Source organism: Cheilinus undulatus, linkage group 11 (genome assembly GCF_018320785.1).
Source record: "Cheilinus undulatus linkage group 11, ASM1832078v1, whole genome shotgun sequence".
Taxonomy (NCBI): Eukaryota; Metazoa; Chordata; class Actinopteri; order Labriformes; family Labridae; genus Cheilinus; species Cheilinus undulatus.
Window position 1 is genome coordinate 17,963,152 of NC_054875.1, and position 22,706 is coordinate 17,985,857.

A 22,706-nucleotide genomic window follows, 5' to 3' on the forward strand; every position below is an offset into this window, starting at 1 on the left:
TGTACCCATCTCCACTCAGAGCGCACAGGCACAGCTTCTTCTTCTTCTGTAGTTGTGTTGGTGGTTGATATTCATGCATTAAGTGCATTACCGCCACCATCTGGATAACTGTTTGTTTGAGGTGCTGTTGAAATGCATCCATATGGGAACACCTGCATCCAAAAATGGTTCTGCATTAAAGTTGAGAAGAGTAAAGTAAAGCAGTGGCCGGGGGAGTGGCCAAAGATTAATCTGTGGTGGCCTTGGCCACCATTGGCCCCCCTGGCTCCGCCTCGGATGCAGGCTAGCAACCATTTAGTCACAGTTTATTTAGCCAATTGGATGTGATGCGAGGCAATGCTATGCAGGTTAGCAACCATTTAGTCACAGTTTGTTTAGCCCATTTGATGTGATGCGATGTGAGCTAGCAACTGTTTAGTCACAGTTGTTTAGCAATTGATGCGATACAATTTAGCATCTGTTTAATCACAGATTGTTTAGCCCCTTTGATGCAATATGATCCAGCAACTTTCAGCCACCAGTGATTAACCTTATGTATACAATGCATAGCTGCCATTTGTTAGCCACAGTTTGTTTTACCTTACTTTGACACCAAGCTAGCAACTGTTTAGACACCAGCCAAGCTAGCAGCTGTGTAGCTAAAGTTTGTTTTACCCTGCTTCCTGCAATTCCTAGCTAGCAGCCATTTAGCCAAGGCTTGTTTTAACTTGTTTTATGCAATGCAAATCTGGCAACTGTTGAATCAGTTTGTTTTCCTTAATTTAGTATAAAACCAAGTGACGAACTGTTTAGTCATACTTTGCTTAGCCCCTTTGACGTGATATGAGCTTGAAACTTTTAGCCCCCACTGTTTAACATTATTTGATGCAAAGCACATATGGAAACAGTTCGGCCAAAGTTTATTTTATTTATAGTTTATTTATTTTATGCAATGCAACTTTTAGCTAGTTTGTTTAACTGCTGTTGGGAGATGTGAAGCCAGCGGTAGCTTAAGGACAGTTTGCTTAGCTCCACCAGAAATGAAACACCCAGGATTTTAGTTAACTTACAGTATTGTTGATCATACTGCAAGCTGTCATATTTATTAATTTATCAATTTTTCACTCCCTTGATTCTTGTGTTTATGACTGGCTTAGATGGTTGCTTAGACCCACCAAACATTAGATATTAGTTAGCAATAGCTTATCAGCAGGTTGCTCAATCTTGATAGAGTTTGAGTGGTTGCACACAGAAAGTACTTATTTGGATGCTTGTAGTTAGTGATGAGAGCAAATGGCGAAAACCCTCGGGGATAGTTTGCTTAGTCCCACATCAGATGAGATGCACAGCCAGCAGTTTACTTGGCCCCACTTGCATTTTGTAATACTTACAAATAGCATAACCCTGTATGGGACAAAGGAATGTTTAGGTCAGCATTGGGACTGCAGTACTGAGATCTAGAATGACATGCAGAATATGTATGAGCAATCTTTGGCTTTTTAATTAATTAATTAATTTACTTTTTGTGACCCAACATAATTCGTTTAGGTGGGACTTCCACACACCACCACCAGTAATATGCAATTTGCAAAACTATGTGCTGACAATTTTTGTTTTTGTTAATTTTATTTATTTATTTATTTACATATTGCAAAGGCCAAAGTGAAAATTAAAGTCATGACAGAATATGTTAACATGAGCAATGACTGCAATATTGCTTCCATAAATAGGTGTACATATTAGTGGATTAGTTCTGGATTTTTTAGAACTTTGTTTTTATAATTAATTGATTAATTTATTTTAAGAGCCTTAATACTTACCAGGTGGGAAGCAACATGGTGACAACAGGAATACCTTGAGCAAGATTTTTTCAAATCTTTATTATTATTTTTATTATTATTATTATGGTAGAGGCTAAGCCAGTGCTTGCAGCCCCTGAGGTGCTTCACTGGGATTGACGCGCCAACAAACTTTACTGCATCTGATGAAGAGTCCATGACAATAGCTTGCATTTAAATAATCTGTGGATTTATTGCTTCAAAACTTCTTTGTGCTGATACAAGCTGTAATCCAACATTCATCCAACACAGACAAACAACTTACTATACCGGCTTCTTCAGCGGTCAAAAACTGTTTTACTTCTGGGCGGAACAGCTGCCCGGACAAAGATTGGTTCCTATTTATAAAGTAGCGCTCAATGGCTCCAACAATTACAATAATACCCATGGTGAATGAGCAGTAGGATGACTTCACATAATGACAAATGTACGTTGGCAATGACGTAATGAAATTGATTGAATCAAAGAATAGAGATTCTATCAGCAGACTGCACTATTGCAGTCAGATGGACTGTTAAATGAATTTCAACAATTCAGAAATGACCAAGGCTGTAGCAATTAGTAGAATGTGTTTGCCCCATGTTTAAGGCCTGCAGTAACTGGATATGTGTGATACTTCCATCTATAACCTGAAACGTGAGACTGATCAGAATGTAATTCTTAAGTTAGACATGATACTGAACATAAAAACAAGAACAAAGCAGTGAAAGTAAGGCTATACACCGCTTTCCACATTATTATGCAAATGACATTTTTATCTTTTTTCCTAAATATTAATGCAAATGACAGAATATTTTTCAAGTCATCAGCCATTAGAGCATAATTCAGATGTTTTGCAACAAACTTCATATTGATAACCATTATTTAAAAAAATAAAAACACATTATTCACATTATTATGCAAAACAGTTTTCAAAGATTTTATAGGTTGTAAAGAACTACTGAAAATGGTCATTCATTGAATTTGCAGCATTAGGAGGTCATATTTATTGAAATCAAAAGCTATTTCAATCAAAACATCTTAACAGGCCAAGTTACATGTTAACATAGGACCCCTTCTTTAATATCACCTTCACAATTCCTGCATCCATCGAACTTGCGAGTTTTTGGCGAGTTTCTGTATGAATTTCTTTGCAGGATGTCAGAATAGCCTCCCAGGGCTGCTGTTTTGATGTGAACTGCCTTCCACCCTCATAGATCTTTAGCTTTAGGATGCTCCAAAGGTTGTCAATAGGGTTGAGGTCAGGGGAAGATGGGGGCCACACCATGAGTTTCTCTCCTTTTATGCCCATAGCAGCCAATGGCACAGAGGTATTCTTTGCAGCATGAGATGGTGCATTGTCATGCATGAAGATAATTTTGCTAAATAGTCACTGCTCTCCTTTTTGTACAATGGAAGAAAGTGGTCAGTCACTTTATGTACCATGGAAGAAAGTGGTCAGTCAGAAACTATATACTTTGCCAAGGTCATTTTCACACCTTCAGGGACCCTAGGGGGCCTATCAGCTCTCTCCTCATGGATCCGGCCCAGAACATGACTCTGCCACCTCCTTGCTGATGACACAGCCTTATTGGGGCATGGTGGCCATCCACCAACCATCCACTACTCCTCCATCTAGACCATCCAGGGTTGCACAGCACTCATCAGTAAAAAAGACAATTTGAAAATGAGTCTTCATGTATTGCTGGGCCTATTGCAACCATTTCTGCTCATGAGCATTGGTTAGGGGTGGCTGAATAGTAGGTTTATACATGACTGCAAGCCTCTGGAGGATCCTACATCTTGAGGTTGGTGGGACTCCAGAGGAATCAGCAGCTGCAACTACCTGTTTGCTGCTTTGTAATGATATTTTAGCAGCTGCTCTCTTAATCCAGTGTCTTCTATGTTAACATGTAACTTTGCCTGTTAAGATGTTTTTGATTGAAACAGCTTTTGATTTAAGTAAATATGACCTCCTAATGCTGCAAATTCAATGAATGACCATTTTCAGTAGTTCTTTACAACCTATAAAATCTTTTAAAACTCTGTTTTGCATAATATGTGGAACAGTGCATTTTGAAGTTTTTATTTAAAAAACAAATAATGGTTATCATTATGACGTTTGTTCAAAAACCAAAACATCTGAATGATGCCCCAACGGCTGATGACTTGAAAAATATTCTGTCATTTGCATTAATATTTAGGAAAAAAAGATAAAAATGTAATTTGCATCATAATGTGGAAAGCGGTGTAAAGACAAATCATGGTTAAAGCCTACATGTTATTGACACCATGAAATACAGAGCGTATGATATATATATATATATCTATGTATGTATGTATGTATGTATGTATTCGTATAATACAGAGAGTATGATACGACAACGCAGATTAAAGTGGGACTTGCTTTTGAAGGAATGCAGTTTTTTGTGAGTGCAGCAGTTAATAGGTAGCTGAATGCTTAGTCAGTATCTTACACCACTGACAAGGACAGATTTTATTATTCCAAAAAATGGAGAGCTTTGATTTGGCTGTACATGCAAATGAAACCAGCTGCAGTACAATAACCATGCCACATAAATGTAATTCAGGGGAATGCAGCTGTGCACAATGGTGTTGCAAAAGAAATAACCATTATTACTTGCTGATACATTTATACATTAGCGATGCAGAAGGCAAGCAGTGCTATTGTTTTTGCTATTTAGTGTATTCCGAGCAACAGGATCCTTACAGTCATTTAATTAGTAATTTATTTTACCAAGCCCCCCAGAATGATGAAGGAAAAAAATCATGGCATGGAGTGAAATTTAATTGAGCATTGGATAGATCACACACTAAAGTGAAACCTAGTGAATTAATACACACTGGTTCTAGATGAGCAGTTTGGATAAACAGAGCTTTTACCTTGGGTGGGAAATTTCTCCTGTAGACCACGCTTTGAAAGTGAGGCTCTGGAGAACCGTTTTTTGATTGGATGCTCTTATTTTGAAAATTTTTACCTCCTTTAGCAATTACAACGGGCTCTATGCACGCCAGGGGGTGGCGTATTTCCGATGGAAAATAAAGCCACTTCACAACTTCCGCCCAATGATACGTGCTAAGCCAAAACGGAGTCTAAACTGTCCTATACTGCCTTAATTTGTCCGTTTCGTTTTTTTTTCTTTGTTTGTTTCGATTGTTGTTTGCCGTAACTCTACCATCATCACTTGGCATCCAAACATGCTAAAATGACGTTTCAAAAACAGGTTAAAAGTATTTCTGGACATCGTTACTGCGGGCTGCAATGTACATCTTCAGCTAAATTTAACTCTCATTGACAGTTAGCTCAGGCAACTCATGCAAACAACGAGTAAACCGCAATGAATTTGCCATCAAACGCCATCCCCTCCCCCTGACTGGAAGTGTGGGAGCCGTCTAATGCCAAATGCAGAAGCAGTTCGTGCATAGAGCCCACTTTATTCCGTTGTACTTTATTTTGAAGGGTGTTTAATACTTCCGGCATGCATGGGTTGTTTGAATAAGTTACCTACTTGTGGTGATCGATTGTTGACACCAGTCAGGTGTCCAGAAATTCAGAGGAAGTTGTTTGAGGCAAGATGAATCGAGATAACAGCCAAATCTTTCTCTGTGAGGAATCCATCAATGCTTTAACCCTGATGAGAATTAAATTGGTAACGTAACTTGTGATGCATGCTCGAGATATCTGAATTCGCTTGGAACTGATGGAGGAGAAAGCCACATTTAAAAGGGGCGGCAGTGATTTGATAGGCTAACAATGAGGAAAAGGAGTAGTGCTATTGGATAGGTGTGACCAGGTGATGTGAACAGCTGATTATGATGTGACAGAGCATGATTGAGGGAGTGCATGAAATAGCTAGTATGAACTACTGCATGGAGAATATAGTCTTCCTGACTGAACTAAGCTTCATTTTAATCAGGAAAGACCAGTGACTGATTTAAAGATAACATTTTATTTTACATGGGAGATAATGAATAGTATTTATTAACCTTGTCAGAGAGCATGAACAAGGGAGTGAAATAGTGCAGGAATGAATTACTAAACCCGCATGAAGAATATGGTCTTCCTGACTGAATTTACGCTAAGGTTCATTTAAAACGGAATCCTCTACATATCAAAACCCAGGACAGTAAGACAAGCACTGAATGAATAAGTTATTTTATTTACTGCTATAAATACATTTAAAACACATTTTTATAAAGATTTCAACTGAATCACTCACTATGAAATTACAAAAAAGCCAAATTTAACACAGAACCTTCATGAGAACTCCGTACTTGATGTAACAGTGGTTGTAACCATTGCTCAACGGAGTATACATGATATCCTGCCAACATGCACTTAAAAGAAACATTTAATCTCAGAGTGTATGTTTTGACCATTTACAACATTTGAGCTTTTATGGAACCCCAAAGGGGACATGGAAAGAAAAAGAAATTTCAGGTGTGCATGCAAAACCATTTTAAATGCTCAAGAAAATTTCTTGTGCACACTACAAAATACAGTATTTCAATATCACAAGAGACTCTTGTGCAACACAAGACTTGAGTTAGTTTTTGGAGCACACAACAATCTTTGTTTTCATCCAACGTCTCTTATGTAGCTCTAAAAGCTCTTGACATTTTGACATAAAAATAATTTTTCACAAATTAAAAATTTTTGAAAATACCCTGAAAAGAAAGACCTATATTTCAGAAGTATATAAGCAAATACTACTGACGTATAATCCATCAGAAAACAATGATTTGATGACTGCTTCTTTTATGTATTTAATGACCTGTCGGTCAGTTTTAATGACAGCAGGTTTCAGGTGTGTTCTGAATTTTTGTGGTGGTGTAGCTTTTTTTTTTTTTTTTTTTTTTTTTTTCTTTTTTTTAATTATTATTTTTTAGCTTTCAGGACACATTTTCTGTCAAATACATGATATCATATGCACACTAGCATACCATGAGAATGCTGAGCTTTCTACAGAACACTATTTATATGTTTACTGAACAGGAAAAAATAAAGTTTTCATTGCAGTTCAATTAATTAATTGGTTTTATGTCACATCAGCCACACTGCTAATTGCCAAGTCCTAATGCTAAGATGATTCAGCATAACATTTATTGATACATTATTACAAATTTTAAGCAGCATTGTCATTAAATATTGAACGTGTTCAAGTGCAAGTTACAAGTCCAGCTTGTCCATTCAGTAATTATTGCTCTCTTGTGAGTAACCTGACTTTAGAGGATGTTTTAACAATAAGCATGTGACTGTAAGAACAAGGAATTTATGAGAGATCATACATTTTCACTGTGAATATTTGCAAAATCTCAGTGAACTAAAATTGACAAGCGTTAAATAGTGGACCGTTACAATGATTTTAGTAAAAACGAACAGTAACCTCACATTTTTGTATCACATAAATAATCATATCGTATCAATCAACATATCAGTCATTAATTGTAAGTACAGTATGACAATAGACATGCAGAATGGATGTTTTCACACATTCTGAACAAGTACGTATCACATAGTTTATTAAACTGTTGCTCAGTTTTAATCTCAAGTTTTAGCAAGAGTGTAAAGCACAAGCTTCTGTTTTATTCTGCCAGTCCTTGTTTTTCTCTTCTGGATAGCTTACTCAGGGTACTTTATTACCGGTCAGAGTAAGCCTGTCGACCCGGCGGTAGGAGGATGTAGTGTGTAGCACTGGTCTGTCTGCCATCCTTCAGAATGGGTACAATGCAGGGTGTAGACTGGGCAGCAGGGGTCACCCTTTCACTCTGCTGTCTCTGAAATGCCTTACTCACATATTTTGGGTTAGCAGCAAAACTCTGTGTTGCAGGCATCACACCGTTGATATAAATTGGAAGGCTTTTGGGGCTGGGAGTACGCGGTGGGCAAGGGGGTACTAAGGGGATTCTGGGGGGAATTTTGGGAGGTTTGTCTTCCTCGTTGACACTCAGAGTTTTTAGAAGAGCAAGAGGTTTTGGGGGGATGGGAATACGAAGAGGAACTTTTGGCTTTTCAGCTGGGCAGGTAGTGTTGCTGCTGTAAAGAGGTTGAAAGGCAGTACCTGTGTAGGAATACCGAAGCCTGGATGATTGGTTTTGTTCTGACTGGTCCTCTTTCTGGAAAGTCAAGGACCAGATGTTAGATCCAAACCCATTTTCCATTCCTGTTGCTCTCTCCTCACTACATGGCCAAGAGAAAGCCATGGAGCTAATACCAGCACTGCAACCATGCACCAAGCCCTTCTGGTAGGCGTAATTTACTTGGCCGCTTTCTCTGTTTGTAATCTTGCATGTTGCTTTTGGACAGCTTTTGGGCAAAAGATGCCGTCGGTCACTGATAAAAAACTCTACCTCACTATCAGCTGCCTCATCAGATATAAGCTCCTCAGGGTCAGGCAGAGGTGGAAGGGGTTTTGCTTCTCTCTGGAGGCCTCCTAATATTGTCCGTCTCAGAGAGAAGGGGACCACCTGGTCTTCTTCAAGGGAATGCAGTGTGATATCAGGCCTCTGGCGACAAGTATCATTGTAGAAAGAAGGCTGGGAGGAGGAGAGGTTGCCTGCAAAAGGGAAAAATAATCATGCATAACAAGCTGTTTGCGTGAAATCCTAATTTGAAGCTTCCACGCAGATTATGAAATGTTCCTATCACTACTGTTTCCTTCAGTGCAGTAAAAATTCTCAGAGGAAGAAACATGGAAACAATTTACGATGATGAAAAACTCTTAACTCAGGCAGTCATGGTGTAGGAGTAGAAAAAACTAGGAGAAAGGGAGCTGCAGGCTACTTAGAAAAAAAGCTCCTGTTTTGCTGAGAGGGTTATCATACAGGAAATGTGAGTTAAAACATGTGAAAAACAACTGCTTAACCGATCACTCTCTTTGTCAAACATCAGCCACAACACCCTGATTAACACAGGAATTGTCTTTATCTGTGAGGCAGGCCATAATCTTAACAGAGATTCCCATAGCTTTCTCTGTGGAAACATCCAGCATACCCCAGACTGCAGGAACAGCACGTCGACAAGGGAGCAATAGCTTCCCTTCCTCCCTCACACTGCTCTATCCTCTGCTACACAGCTCATTGCAGTGATGACAAATTCACCTAAAAGCCTGTCTACACTGCTTTATAAGTTGAACAGGGACTGAACTGTAGATTGCAAAGCCAGTACAAACTTACTGATATATAGGCTAAATTGTATTTAAAGTTCAGAAAAATAAACAATTTGATGTATCAGTAGGTTTAAAGCACAAGTTTCACAAAAAATCAGGTTGCTTTTAAATGTGGCAGTGTTTAGTGTAGGTAATTCAAATTTAATTTTACAAACTATGTATCAGACTGTTTGAACACGATTGATTGTAAAGTAAAATAGTTCATCCTGATATAACTTACTCAAAGGTGAATCAAAGATCCATCAGTATCTGTAATAGAATAAATGTAGAATAACTTATATGAAATGACATCTAAAACACTCACAGTTGAATTCCTTTGACATTTGTTGTTGTAGATGCTTAGTCAGGTTACACTCCATGTCAGCACTTAGGCCAAAGCATGCTCTGCAAAACAGGACACATGTATTATTTGCATGTGTGTAAATCATTTCTGCACATAACCTGTCATAAGTAAGTCATCATGTGTAAAATAACAAGCATGACATTAACTGAACATATGCTCTGCTCTCTTTCATCTGTTTACATTATGTAACAACACTGCAAGATACCCAGCCTCCTCTTTTGCCTAGATACTTCATGTGTCTTGTAATTTAATTAACTTAATATTGCCATTCTGCTTCAAAAGTTTCTACTTCTATTCTGCATGTACTTCATATGGTATATTATATAAATCATTTAGGGAAAAGTGGATTCCTTATCCGATTCTTTGACTAAGATGTTTCCTTTTGTCTGTTTATGGTTCTTATTAGGGCCTGAGCACCGACCTTGGTCGGCTTTTTTCTCTTCTTGGATTTCTTCTGCTCCAATATTTACAGAAGTGGATTAAGGCCATTTTTGATGGAGAAAATCATTTTGGGGAAGTTGAGAATAAAGCCAAAATGACGAGAATAAAGTCAAAATGACAAGAATAAAGTCGAAATTTCAAGAATAAAGTTGAAACACAATTTTGAGATTAAAGTCGAAATGACGAGAAAAAGTCGGAACTTGTTTTTACTAACAGCGGATCATAGATGCTGTGTGTTTATGTATCAATGAGAGAATCTCTTTGTTGGTAAATCCAACAATGAGGTATAATTTCACGTATCCATTAATATGAAGCATAAGGCATTTTGTAGAGACAGCCACGATTCTCTGTTATTGTCTTAAATACTCATACATTAACAGGAGAGAACAGCTCTCGTCTTCCTCTCCGTCTGATCACCTGTAGAGACGCACAGGTGACAGGCTCAATCTTGGTAATGGGAGAGCGAAGGGAGATTGATCACTTGTTTATTGATCACTGTTTGTGGTGGGACAGACAACATCAATATAAACAAATCTACTGACATATCTGAAGGGAAGCATGGAGATGCTGCATGAAAGCAGCAATATAAAAATATGGGTTTTTTTATTTCTAAATTCCATATACAAATGTAATGTACATTGTGTACGTGGCATTTTGAAGATAATTTCTGTATCAGACACAATACTTTCCAATACAACACATGACAAAGTGTTCCCTTTTTGCCTTTTTTAACATTTGTCATTAGCAGCAGCCTATGATCAATAAAAGAATGATCAATCTCCCTTTGCTCTCCCATTACGTAACAATGTTGAGTCTGTCACCTGTGCTTCTCTACAGGTGATCAGACAGAGAACAAGAGGAAGAGAGACACGAGTGCTGCTGTGCTCCTGTTGATGTATATTTAAGACAATGTAGTGAGAATCTATCCAGAACAACTAAAGATGAAACCACAATCTAAGGCTGTTGATATCACACCCTCTAAGGAGGAAAGATAATGATACAAGGGGGGAGAGATCCTTTCTCCTTCCTAAACCTACACCTTCAGATTATCCTTCAGGAATGTCACTGAAAGTGGGGGGGGATTCTCTTTCCCCCATGGCTGACAACTTATCAAGGAACCACGTTCGAAAAACAAGAGTTTCTCAGGCAGTAAGACACTTAAACTGCCATTTTGATGAAAGACAGCTCCCAACAGAGATAAACACCTTAAAATCTGAATCTTTCGATTGGTCGACCAAATGGTGAACCTCCTCAGACTAAATCCTGTCTTCCTGAAAGCTGTAAGAAACTTTGCACTATGCCTCATAAATCTAAGGACTCTGTCTTCCTACAGAGCCGTGGCAGAAAGCAGGCACATATCGTAAATTCCTGGTGTTATCTCAACCACATGAAGCTGCAAGGATCAGAACTCACAAGAGTTCAGAGAGTGTGGAGAGTGCAGAGTTCAGTGTGCAGTTCAAGCGGTCAGGTCTGGACAGTCCAAGAAGATGCTCACTGAGGAGAGCTCTGTTGAGTCTCCTTGGGCCTCCTAGGCCCATTCTTGATCCAAGCGTTGTGCCAAGTCTGATAAACAATCAGACTTAGAATTTTCCTTATCCAGTACAAGATTTTTCCTAACCTTTTTATAGCTTCGTGCTAGATTTTTGTAACGCAGAGTTTTTGTTTTTCCTTCTTATCACACAATCGACTTCACTGTGAGCCAGCAGTCACGTGGTGTCGATGCGTTTAAGTTTATCTGATTTTTAATTGGACAATCAAGAGCTCTTTTTGGAACGAGAGACAATCCTTCCCAGAGTCCGTGGACAAGAGTCTGTACAGCCGTCCCTACAGTCTGAGCGACCCATCGGCGCCGCAGCGGCCCAGCTTGAACCCATCCGGTTCGGACCAGAGTTGGCACGCGGTAGCTTCGGGCGTTCAGAACTTGCCAGGCGCCTTCCTCCGGGCCCCTCCAGACGGGTCCTCTCCTCCTCGCCTCCATCGAACGGCTGGTATGATCCAATTCATCTCTCTGGTGCTGATGTCTCCAAAGTTCCAATAAATTAGTTCAGATCTATTATTCTTCCAAATTCATGCTCCAAATTCTTAACGTCGGTTAAAATTTTTCCGTTAGGATTATTAGAATAATCCACTCTCACCAACTAAGTTAGCATCCTTTCTCTTTACCATATTTAGTCATGTTCTGTTTATTCATTTACATTATCTATTCATAGAACCTGTGATTTATGTCTGTTATTTTGTGATTTTATAATAAATCTTCAAAAGACAGTCGTAGTTCGGGAATCCATTCTATTAAGCAGAGAAATAGAGTCAATGTTATGAGAATTTACTACTTTAGAAATGAGATTGATTTACAGTTAATGTTCTTGTTAATTAATTAAAGGTTTGATTAATTAATATTTACAATATTTTATTGGTTATTAAATAACCAATCCGCGTAAGCGGTGGTGCCCTATTCTTTACGAGGTTTACTTGATAATATTAATTTATTATCAACACATTTTCACTACAACAATAACAGAGAATCGTGCCTGTCTCTACAGTATGCCTTATGCCTCGTATCAATGAATATGTGAAATTATACCTCGTTACTGGATTTTAACAACAAAGAGAATCTCTCTTTGCCACATTAACACACAGTGTCTATGATCCGCTGTTAGTAATAACAAGTTTCAACTTTTTTCTCATCATTTCCACTTTAATCTCGAAATTGTTTCAACTTTATTCTTGAAATTTCAACTTTATTCTTGTCATCTCGACTTTAATCTCGACTTGTCCAAAATTATTTTCTCCTTCGAAAATGGCCCTGATCTGCTTCCATACATACAAAACAAAACTGCTCTTAGCCAATAGGAAGTGGGTATCGGTTTGACCAATCATGGTTATGCTGCATAGTTGCTAGGGGGGTTCGCTAGATTGAGCTGAGCGTCCCGTACGGGCGGCTTTTCTCCCGTGTATCTCCCAACCAACATGGTGTTGGACAGTTGTCAGCAGAAGACGCGAGGAATACTGCCTTATCTCATTCTAAGGTAAGAAATCTTGTGATGTCTGAAAATAATTCAAATGTAAGCTCAGGGATTTACATCCTGCTATTTCACATTTGAATATTTGTCAGAAACAAAGCTCAGATAGCTTATACCAGCCAAACAAGGACGATGCTAGCAGCTAGCCGGCTAGTTAGCATTAAACTAACACAGTATAGGTTTACAAACGCTAGTGAGCACTGAACAAACAAACACACTTTAATTTTCAGTATGAAAAAGAAGAAAGTCTCAACTCCAGCAGTGGCTCACAGTCAGGACCATCCACAGCTGGAAGGTGAGGTGTAGCAGGAGCCGGGCTGGGATCTTGGGGGCGCGACCAAAGCTGCGGAGCCGAGGGAGAAGCGGCCATGGCCGGACGTGGACATGGAGGAGCAACAGCCTACGGTCCGATTAACAAAGATCTCATAGAGGTGAAGCCAGAAAGAGGAGCCAGTTTTAGTTATTTCCCTTCTCCCTCAGTTTTAAATATCATGATTTTGTGCTATAGACTAAATGACAGCGGATGTATGGCTATTTACAGATCCATTAAGATCATTCCATTATTATTACTCCCAGGAAGTGATCAAAAAACATCTGTGACCCCGAATAAAGAGGGCAGCTTCATCTATGTTATACATATATATGTCAGAGTGCTCAGTGCAAGAGCAAGGCAATTGAAATACAGCACAGATAATCTCCAGCAACACTGTAGAATTTACAAGGCATTGGACTGTGGATCAGTGTATTCTGATTTCCTTTGTGCCTTTCATTTTTGTTTAAACAGGACAGGTGGTGATCTTCAGAAGGAGCAATGGTGGGATGCGCTTCCAGCTGTGAAACTTGTATCAAACCATGGATGAAGATTAAACTCCTAAAGATGTACACCCACCTCCAGACCATGTCCCAGTCTGCTGCACTGAAGATCTCATAGGACAAGCAGTCATTGTTTATTTCAACTGTCTTAGACAGCTAGCTGAGTACCAGATCTTATGTATAAAAATGCTGTTTATTTTATCTAATAAAATACTTTTGGACCATATTTTCTCATCTTTTATGCAGCTTAGTACTTGGTGATGTATTAAACAAAGTGACAGTGATTTCTTACATAAGAGAGGATGACAAGTATGTTTTACTGATTTATTTGAAGAGTGGCTTGAAACATATAAATTAAACATTTATGATTTAATTTCACTCTAAAGTAAAAACGTTTTAACTGCACATCTACAAGTAGTTTACAAGTCAAAGAGAACAAAGTCAAAGTATAGCAAGTGTTGAAATTGCTCAAGGTAAAACTAAGGTATAAGGAAAGATCAAATTTTAACTGAAAAAATAAATGTATACTGTAAAAAAATAGGAATTAAACATGATAACCTGGAACCTAAAAAGTGAAACGTATGTAAATGTCCGCACAGTAATAAGCGTATTAAAAACAAACATGTATGATGATGGCTGTGAACCCCTGGATGGTGATGGAGATCTCTTTTAGTCATCCCTGCAGCTGCTCCAGGGTGAGGCTTCTAATTCTAACCTGTTAAAGTAAAATAAACAGCCTCATTACAAATTTATGCAAGAGGGGTCAACTACAACAGTTTTACAATGTGAAAAATATGCATTCAAAAAACATACCTACTCTTCTGCCATTTTTTTTTTTTTGAGCTCGTAAAGGCTTAACCTCTACGAGATCTTTGTTTATCGGACTGTAGGCTGTTGCTCTTCCATGTCCAAGTCCGGCCACGGCCGCTTCTCCCTCGGCTCCGCAGCTTTGGTCGTACCTGCCCGCAAGATCCCAGCCTGGCTCCTTCTATACCTCGCCTTCCAGCTGTGGATGGTCCTGACTGTTAGCCACCGCTGGAGTTGAGACTTTCTTCTTTTTCATATTGAAAATTAAAGTGAGTTTGTTTATTTGGCGCTCGCTAGCATTTGTAAACCTATACTGTATTAGTTCAGTGCTAACTAGTCAGCTAGCTGCTAGCATCGTCCTTGTTTTGCTGTATCTGAGCTTCATTTCTGACAAATATTCAAATGTGAAATAGCAGGATGTAAATCCCTGAGCTTACATTTGAATTATTTTCGGACATCACAAGCTTTCTTACCTTAGAATGAGATACGGCCGTATTCCTCGTGTCTTCTGCTGACAACTGTCCAACGCCATGTTGGTTGGTTGGTTGGTTAGATACACGGGAGATAGGGGACGCTCGGTTCAATCTCGGAACCCCCCCTAGCAACTGTGCAGCATAACCGTGATTGGTCAAACCGATACTCACTTCCTATTGGCTAAGCGCAGTTTTGTTTCGTGTGCAAGCAGTTTTGTTTTGTATGTGAGCAGAAGAAATCCAAGAGGAGAAAAAAGACATGAGTGCACAAACAAGATTTTGAAGGAAATATCTGAGCACAAAATGACTAAGTTTTTTTCTCAAAACATGTAAATCTGCTCTCAAATATGAAAAACGCTCTCAAACAAAAAGCTTTGCTTTCAAAGCTTGAAACTGTGCTCTCAAACATTAGTGCATGCGCTTGAATAAAGATAGGATTTAAATTCCATATAGTTTTAAGTATTTCTTTTTTATTGGAACAGTCTATTATAATAATTGGCTCTAGTGCACATTGTTTTTTCTCACTGTATAAGCAAGGTACATACCTGTTTAGGTCATGCTGTCTCCAGTAGTTTGTCTCACTTCTGGTCATTTTGCTCCAGACACTCTATCCGTAAAAAGAGTGATGGTCTGCTCAGTATCCAACATGTCAGCTCTATCAACCCCATCACAGCTTCATTTTGGCCATTAATAGGCTGATAGAGACAGAGAGAAAGCTAAATGTTAGGGTTTTTTCATGGGCAACCAGGAAAATGTGTACATTCTTCTATTAGGTGTGTCATTTGGCATTTGCATGGCATCATTCCTTGTTTTTCTCCAGTTATACCTTCATCAGAGTCAAATGCCTATGAACAGGAATATAAACCATGTACATTTGGAACAGAACCCAATCAGGAAACACAGCTGCAAGCATTCATTGTACCCAGCTGGTCAAAGTTCAGTACAGATACTCTTAAACAAATACTTACAGGTTCATATTCACATGGTAACATAAAATGTGGTAATTTTCCTTTTCTTAAGATCAGTCTCATCAACAAACACATACATTTCTTCCCAATTCCTTTTGCTCTGTTATTTTGCACTGCACTTCTCCCTGTAAAAATGTCATTCTAAGAGGAATAAAAAGCATTTCAGAACAGTGATATGCAAAACATCCCCTCATACTGACTTTGTCTTAAAATTTTACCCAGCACAGCCTCCATTACCATAATAGTGTAGTGTAGTTTTAGTATTAACAAAAACAACAAGAGTCATGACAAAACATAAGTCATGTTCTTTAGTCTGCTCTTGCAGCTGCTGTGTGTAACTCTTTGTTGTTCCAGCTTAAAGCCATTGTGTGTGAGCAGGCTATTGCACAACTTCTGGGTCAGATGTGGGAGGGCAGCAGCACTCCTTGTTCTCACTCTGTGACCATGGAACCCTGCAGTATTCCACCCTTACAACAGGGGCCAATTGTGAAGCATTCCTGTGATGCTGATCGATTCAAACAGACTTACAATTATCATAAAGCATGTCTATTATCATTTTTATCCTAATAACCAGCAACAAGGGAGCAAGAAATAAACAGACTTTTAGTATTGAGCTCATGTGTAAACTTGGATGTTCAGTTCAGTTCAGTTTAGAGCTTTATTGTCCCACAGGGGGAAATTTGGTTTGCTGATAGTGGTACAAGCACAGTTAAGAACACATTCACATTCACCACGCTATGAAATAATAATCATGGAACATTACAAGACGGAGATGTTTTAAAGTTAAATGCAAAGCAGGAACTACAATCCAGACATGGCTGCTGCACTGTGTCACTTCGCCCAGTGGTTTACTCAAGAAATAGTTTCGAGTATTTGCTTCATGTGTAATGTTACATAATTATATGTTATTATTTCATAGTGTGGTGAATGTGCAGGTCACAACTTGTCCTCGAGAGTGTTTTGGAGTTGTTGGATTGTGTATTTGATGACTTTGATGAGGGAAAGCAAAAAATTCCATCTGCTTCCATAGCGTTAGCTGTGCAGCTAATAAATAAAATCATCATCGGTCCCCCCAGATCTAAAAAAAAAAAAAAAAAAAGCTTGCACTGACAACTCAAGGAAACAAACCTATTACTAAGACTATAGGAATTATGGCAATGAGCGAATTTGCCAAAATGTCGAAGTATCCCTTTAACAAGGTACATTGTAATAGGAGGATGTAACCAGCATTGATTACAAAAGAATCCTTCAATTCTCATCAAAAGGATAATGAAGTGCATAAGAGAACATTCAAAAATTAATGTAAATGCAAGAGTGTTTATTTAGGCAACAATGCCTGATTCAGATGGTCGCTATTCAAATATTTCACTTCACAAAGGGTGGTGGCTTATTACTACCTGCTGGGGCATTTATACCTGTAATTTCAGCCCATATATACTAGTAAACTATTGTACCTTAAGTAATACCACATTTCTGGAGTCAATATTAATAACCATCTATGTCACACTTGATTGTGGTGGTAGAATAGGTAATTCGTAAACCATTTGAAAGCAATGAATTAATCTACCCTATTGCAGGGTCCATAGTCAAAATATGGATGCTGTCCTCAGTAGCTGCAATATCTGAGAGTTCCAGTTGATCTTATGAACAAAACTACCCAGTTTATTATCAGAAAATATATTATACCAAAACGAAAGTGTTTACTTTGATCTGTACCTTTCAACTCATCCTCACATGAACTTTATTTTGTAAGGAACTAATAGAAACATCACAATTTGTGATCAACAATTTGTATGCTAAACTTTGAATTACATAATCAGTTACTTTTTCACTGAGATTTTTTCATCTGCCAACTTCTACAGCTATCTTAGTATCATTCTGAATCCATGGCACAGCCTCAGGACAGAGCGGCAACACAGCACTATGTAAGCATATGCAAATAAAGATACAATCTAGACGTAAATCTTTTTGACTGTCTGGCTGTTACTGTAATTCACTGGTTTCTGGAATTGGCCCATTTCAGTCATGAATAATTGTGTAGTTTACTCAACAGCAATCATGCAGTTTTGTCTGCAATTCATACAATACTGGAACTATATTAGTCCCCATCTATAAGATCATGGGGGGGGGGGGGGGGGTGCAATCTATTTCTTCAAAGTCTAGCTTTGTTTTATGTCAAATAGGTCGGCAGTACATGTGGGCTGAACACAATGCTAAGCACGCATAATGCAACAAAAGAAACTACTACAAACAAAACACTGAGCAATGTGCCTATTGAATATTTATGTAATCCTTAAAACAACTGATTATGGCGTCATTTCCACCAGTGAATGCCGGAGATGGAAGACGCTGAACAATTATGAATCCTACCAGCAAGTGCTCAGCAGCTATGAATGGAGCCACTCTAAGGCATGAATGGGCCATTGTGACACTTTGGTGAGCAGAAAGGCAGGCCTGAAAATACAAGTGAACTCTCCCATGAGGTTAAGTCTAAAGATACGCCATGGAGACGAGCACACATGGCCAAGGTATGAGCCTGTGCTGCAGATCCCCAGCAGAAGTATTGTCTGTGCTGGCACTGTTTGAAGGACAGGCCTGAGGCCCAAAAACAGTTTAGATGAGTTGTCCTTGGCTGTCCCAACATCACTTTTGCATGCAACAGGCTACTTGTTGACTGGACTATACAAGTGATCTTTTTAAAGGTACTGGCAAGAAAAATGTGCGTTACAACATCTAATTTTGGTGTACTGTTCATCTTCAAATGATTTAAGTGCATTTTAGTGACTGAAGATTTAGGTCTGAGCTTCATTTATATATCAGTATTGATACTGGTATCAGCTAAAACAAATTCGTAAATATCAGCATATATCGGCAAAAAATCAAACATCAAGCTTCCCAAGTTTTTTGGGATGTGAAAGGTGTGATCACAGGATGCAAAAGGAACAGTCATACAGTTGCCCTTGTGAAAATGTTGACTCATCTGCACACAGCATGGATGGGATAAAAAGGGTGTGCAGCCTTGAAGCGTGTTGTGCAATCTTTCATCATCTTTATTAAAAGGACCATTTCGTGACCTTTCTGACATGTAGAAAGATTATTCTGTAGTTTGCTTTAAAGCTATGGCATAAGTATTTTTGATCTTTTTTTTATTAATTGTCCATGACCAAATAATAACAGTGCTGAGTCTTGACAATATTCCTTTATACTAGGGATGCACAATATTATTGGTATAATATCGGTATCAGCAGATATTAGCTTACCTTAAAAAAGGAATTATCGGTATCAGATATGAACGTTTCTGCAGACACAGTGCTGTGAAAAAGTAACTATAGTCCCCTTTCTGATTACTGATTTTTTTTTTTTTTTTTTTTTTGCATATTTATCACACTTAAATGTTTTGGATTATCAAACCAATTTTAACATCTCACAAAGACAACCCAAGTAAATTTAAAAAAAAACTAATAACTGGTTGTGCCACCCTTTGTAGCAATAACTGAAATCAAGTGTTTGCGATAACCAGTGATGAGTCTTTCATATCACTGTAGAGGAATTTTGGCCCACTCTTCTTCGCAGAATTATTTTAACTCAGCCATAGGGGAGGGTTTTCCGGCATGAACTGTCCGTTTAAGGTCACACCACAGCATCTCAATTGAATTTAAATCCAGACTTTGACTTGGCCACTCCAAAACCTTCATTTTGTTTTTTTGGAGCCATTCAGAGGTGGACTTGCTGGTATGTTTCGGGTCGCTGTCCTGCTGCATAACCCAAGAGCGCTTGAGCTTGAAGGCATGAACTGATGGCCGAGCATTTCTTCAGCGTTTTCTGGTAGACAGCAGAATTCATTTTTCCATCAATCGCAGCAAGTCGTCCAGGTCCTAAAGCAGCAAAGCAGCCCCAGACCATCACACTACCACCACTGTGTTTGACTGCTGGCATGATGCTCTTTTAATCACATTTTTTTCGCATAGCTTTGGATTTTTCCCCTTAATAAATAAAATCATCATTAAGAAACTGCATTTTGTATTTACTTGGGTTGTCTTTGTGAAATATTAAGGATTGGTTTGATGATCTGAATCATTTAAGTGTGATAAATATTCAAAAAAAAATCAAGAATCAGAAAGACAGCAAATACTTTTTCACGGCAATATTTTGACAAAAAAAAATGTATCAGCTGTAACTATTGGCTGTACAAACCAATACATTTTTGGATTTTTAGACTGGACAACAGACCTACGTATGCCTAAGTGTTTCTTTATTTATCATCATTCCCTACACTTTAAAGTGTTTTTTAAAGACTGAAATTTGTTTATTTGTTTTCCATTCTCTAAATTTAAATTGTGTGTTTTAAGGACCACCATTTTAGGTCTGAACACATTTAAATATTGATATTGTATGGCTAACATTTTTTAATAGATATTGGCAATATCATATTGGATATCGGCAAATATCTAATTTCATGCATCCCAACTTTATAATTCTTACTAATTCAGTTTCTTAGATGTATTGTATCCATTATTCGGTACCCTTGAGAGCAAAGGCTCAAGACAGGCCACCCAACATGTCACTACAAACAGTACTGTGTATGCATGTAAAAAAATGTAACCTTTGATAATGAAACTTTAAATCTAGGTTTAAGTCCTTCAGGCAGTGGGGTTGATACTTGTGAATCATAGGTGTATGGGTGTATTATAATTTAGTTTAGTCTGAAGTGAGTATGCAGTTCCATGTAATATAAATGTATAAATATTTAATAAGGTAATAAGGTTAATAAGACAGATATTCACATGTGAAGTTGATAATTGTAGGAAAGAGAAAATACAGTGACATCAATTCTCATTTGTCCACAGCCTGTTAGTGTGAGTTAAATTAGCCACCAAGTGAGTTAATAAGAGACTGCTCTAGACTGCTGCATTTTTGGTCCTGTTCTCTTAAATTACATTGGTCACTTTAGTCATCCACAACAACTACTTTGAAATACTGTCCACGATTTCTGGGCAGTGAAGCAGATGAAGGCAAGGTCGGTGAATTTGGATATTTAAAAGCTCAAATTGTAACAGCTTTTCAAAATGTGATCGGACAACTTCTTATGTAGCACTCATTTGTTTGAAAAAAAAAAAAAAAAAAGAGGAAGAAAAAAATATATTTTAGAAGTTATATGTATAGTGTTACCTTCTTCTAGCTTAAGTGCCCACTAGTGGTTGACCGGGGATGGCACGAGGAGTCCACGACTCAGCCATCCCGACTCATCTGGCAGACAGAGAACCGTGCTGCGGGTCAGGGGCGCTGTCTGTACCGTAGCCTACAAATAAATAACCCTGGCTGAGGCGCTTCAATTGACCAGATAGCCTTTCAGCTACAGGACCATGTCAGCTAAACAAGAGAAACTGCGGTGATTTGCAAAATAAATTGACGAAAGTCCGTGTCTCCACTATTTATGACACACTGGCTAGTATAGGCTGCTCACGCTGTCTCGGTTTTGGTGGCTGGAAAGTCGTTTTCTCTAAAAAAACAGAGTCACTGACATTTTACTCTGAATGGGAAAAAGTCTTACCATAAAATGAAGTCTATTTGTCCATCAATTGTCCATTAAGTAGAAAACAGTCTGTAGAGTTGCTCCAGTCTGCTGCTGTTTGAGACAGTCCAAACTAAACCATGTGCTACATCTCTCTTGTCAACAGCACTGTTAAGTGAACCTCTTGTAATCAATGTGACGCGCATTTCCTCAGAGCAGACCCGGCCAAGTTGCTGTGACTCCACCCAACTCCGTCCAAAAGGCAAAAAAACAAACAAACAAACAAACAAACAAACAAACCTGCATACAGGACTTAAAATATTTAGACTAAATAAACACTAAGCAGGAACATGGCTTGTTAAACAACGGTGGTGGACATTTTTTTAAACATTTTCACTTTACAAGGTTCTGAATTTCTCATTACATTTATATTGAGCCCCTTAAGTTTAAGTGGTCATTTTTTTGTAGATTTTAATTTTGCTTCAAAAATATGTAGGTTCATGAAAGCACAGTATGTATGACTTAAACTACAAAGCAGAGAGCAACATCAAGTACTGAAATAAGCTTTTAGTGAGAAAAATCAAAACTATGTATGTTAAATAAAATACTAGCAACAACATCAGTAAAACTGCATTCTGTAGGCCTATTGTTACTTTTGCTTTTGGGAGCTACTTCAGGGTAACTTGATGCTATATTTCCCAGATTTTTCATCCAGGATTTTAATCAAGTGTAAACTGATGAACATGAAAGCTTTCTCATCAACTTTTAACTAGCCAAAATGTTGTCTACTTGTTGAATTTTCACTTTGAACTGCTGCATAAATAAAATGCCCACACAGACTTATTCTATGTCAGGTTGCCATTGTCAACAAACGTGTCCTCAAAGCCAGAAAAAAGAAATTATGTAAGAATCAAAAATGTCATTTTCACATCAAGGTTCCTACAACATTTTTTATTTAAAATATGACAAATCATTATTCACAGGGCCAGTTTTTACTTTGTCAATAATGTTTTCCAAGTACACAGCTGGGAGTTAATGGTGTTCTTTCCAGTGTGCTCTCCTCTTCCACTGGTTCTCCTCCAGGTTACTGCTTGTCGCCCCTCCTTTTGTACACTAATGAGTGCCGTAGCAGATTCAGTAATAGACACATCTTGAAGTTTGCTGATGATATGGTTATTGTTAGTCTTCTTCAGAAGGATGAGCAGGACCATGGGCCTGTTGTAGATGATTTTGTAGCTTGGTGTGATGACTCTTCTCTCGAGTTGAATGTGTCAAAAACTAAAGATGTGATTATTGATTTTAGGAATTCTCCCTCTTTTCCTCCACCAACTGTTATCAAAGGT

General features: G+C 38.3%; 1 protein-coding gene across 1 annotated transcript; it reads right to left on the reverse strand.

Moving 5' to 3' along the window:
• Positions 1-6,635: 6,635 nt before the first annotated feature.
• On the reverse strand, positions 6,636-21,541 carry LOC121517761 (ERBB receptor feedback inhibitor 1). Its single transcript, XM_041799770.1, has 4 exons — positions 21,403-21,541; positions 15,429-15,578; positions 9,291-9,370; positions 6,636-8,374 (listed from the first exon to the last, which is right to left on the reverse strand). Exons 2-4 carry the CDS (start codon positions 15,473-15,475, stop codon positions 7,458-7,460), a joined length of 1,044 nt encoding a protein of 347 aa, XP_041655704.1. The 5' UTR covers positions 15,476-15,578; positions 21,403-21,541; the 3' UTR covers positions 6,636-7,457.
• Between the last annotated feature and the right edge of the window lie 1,165 nt (positions 21,542-22,706).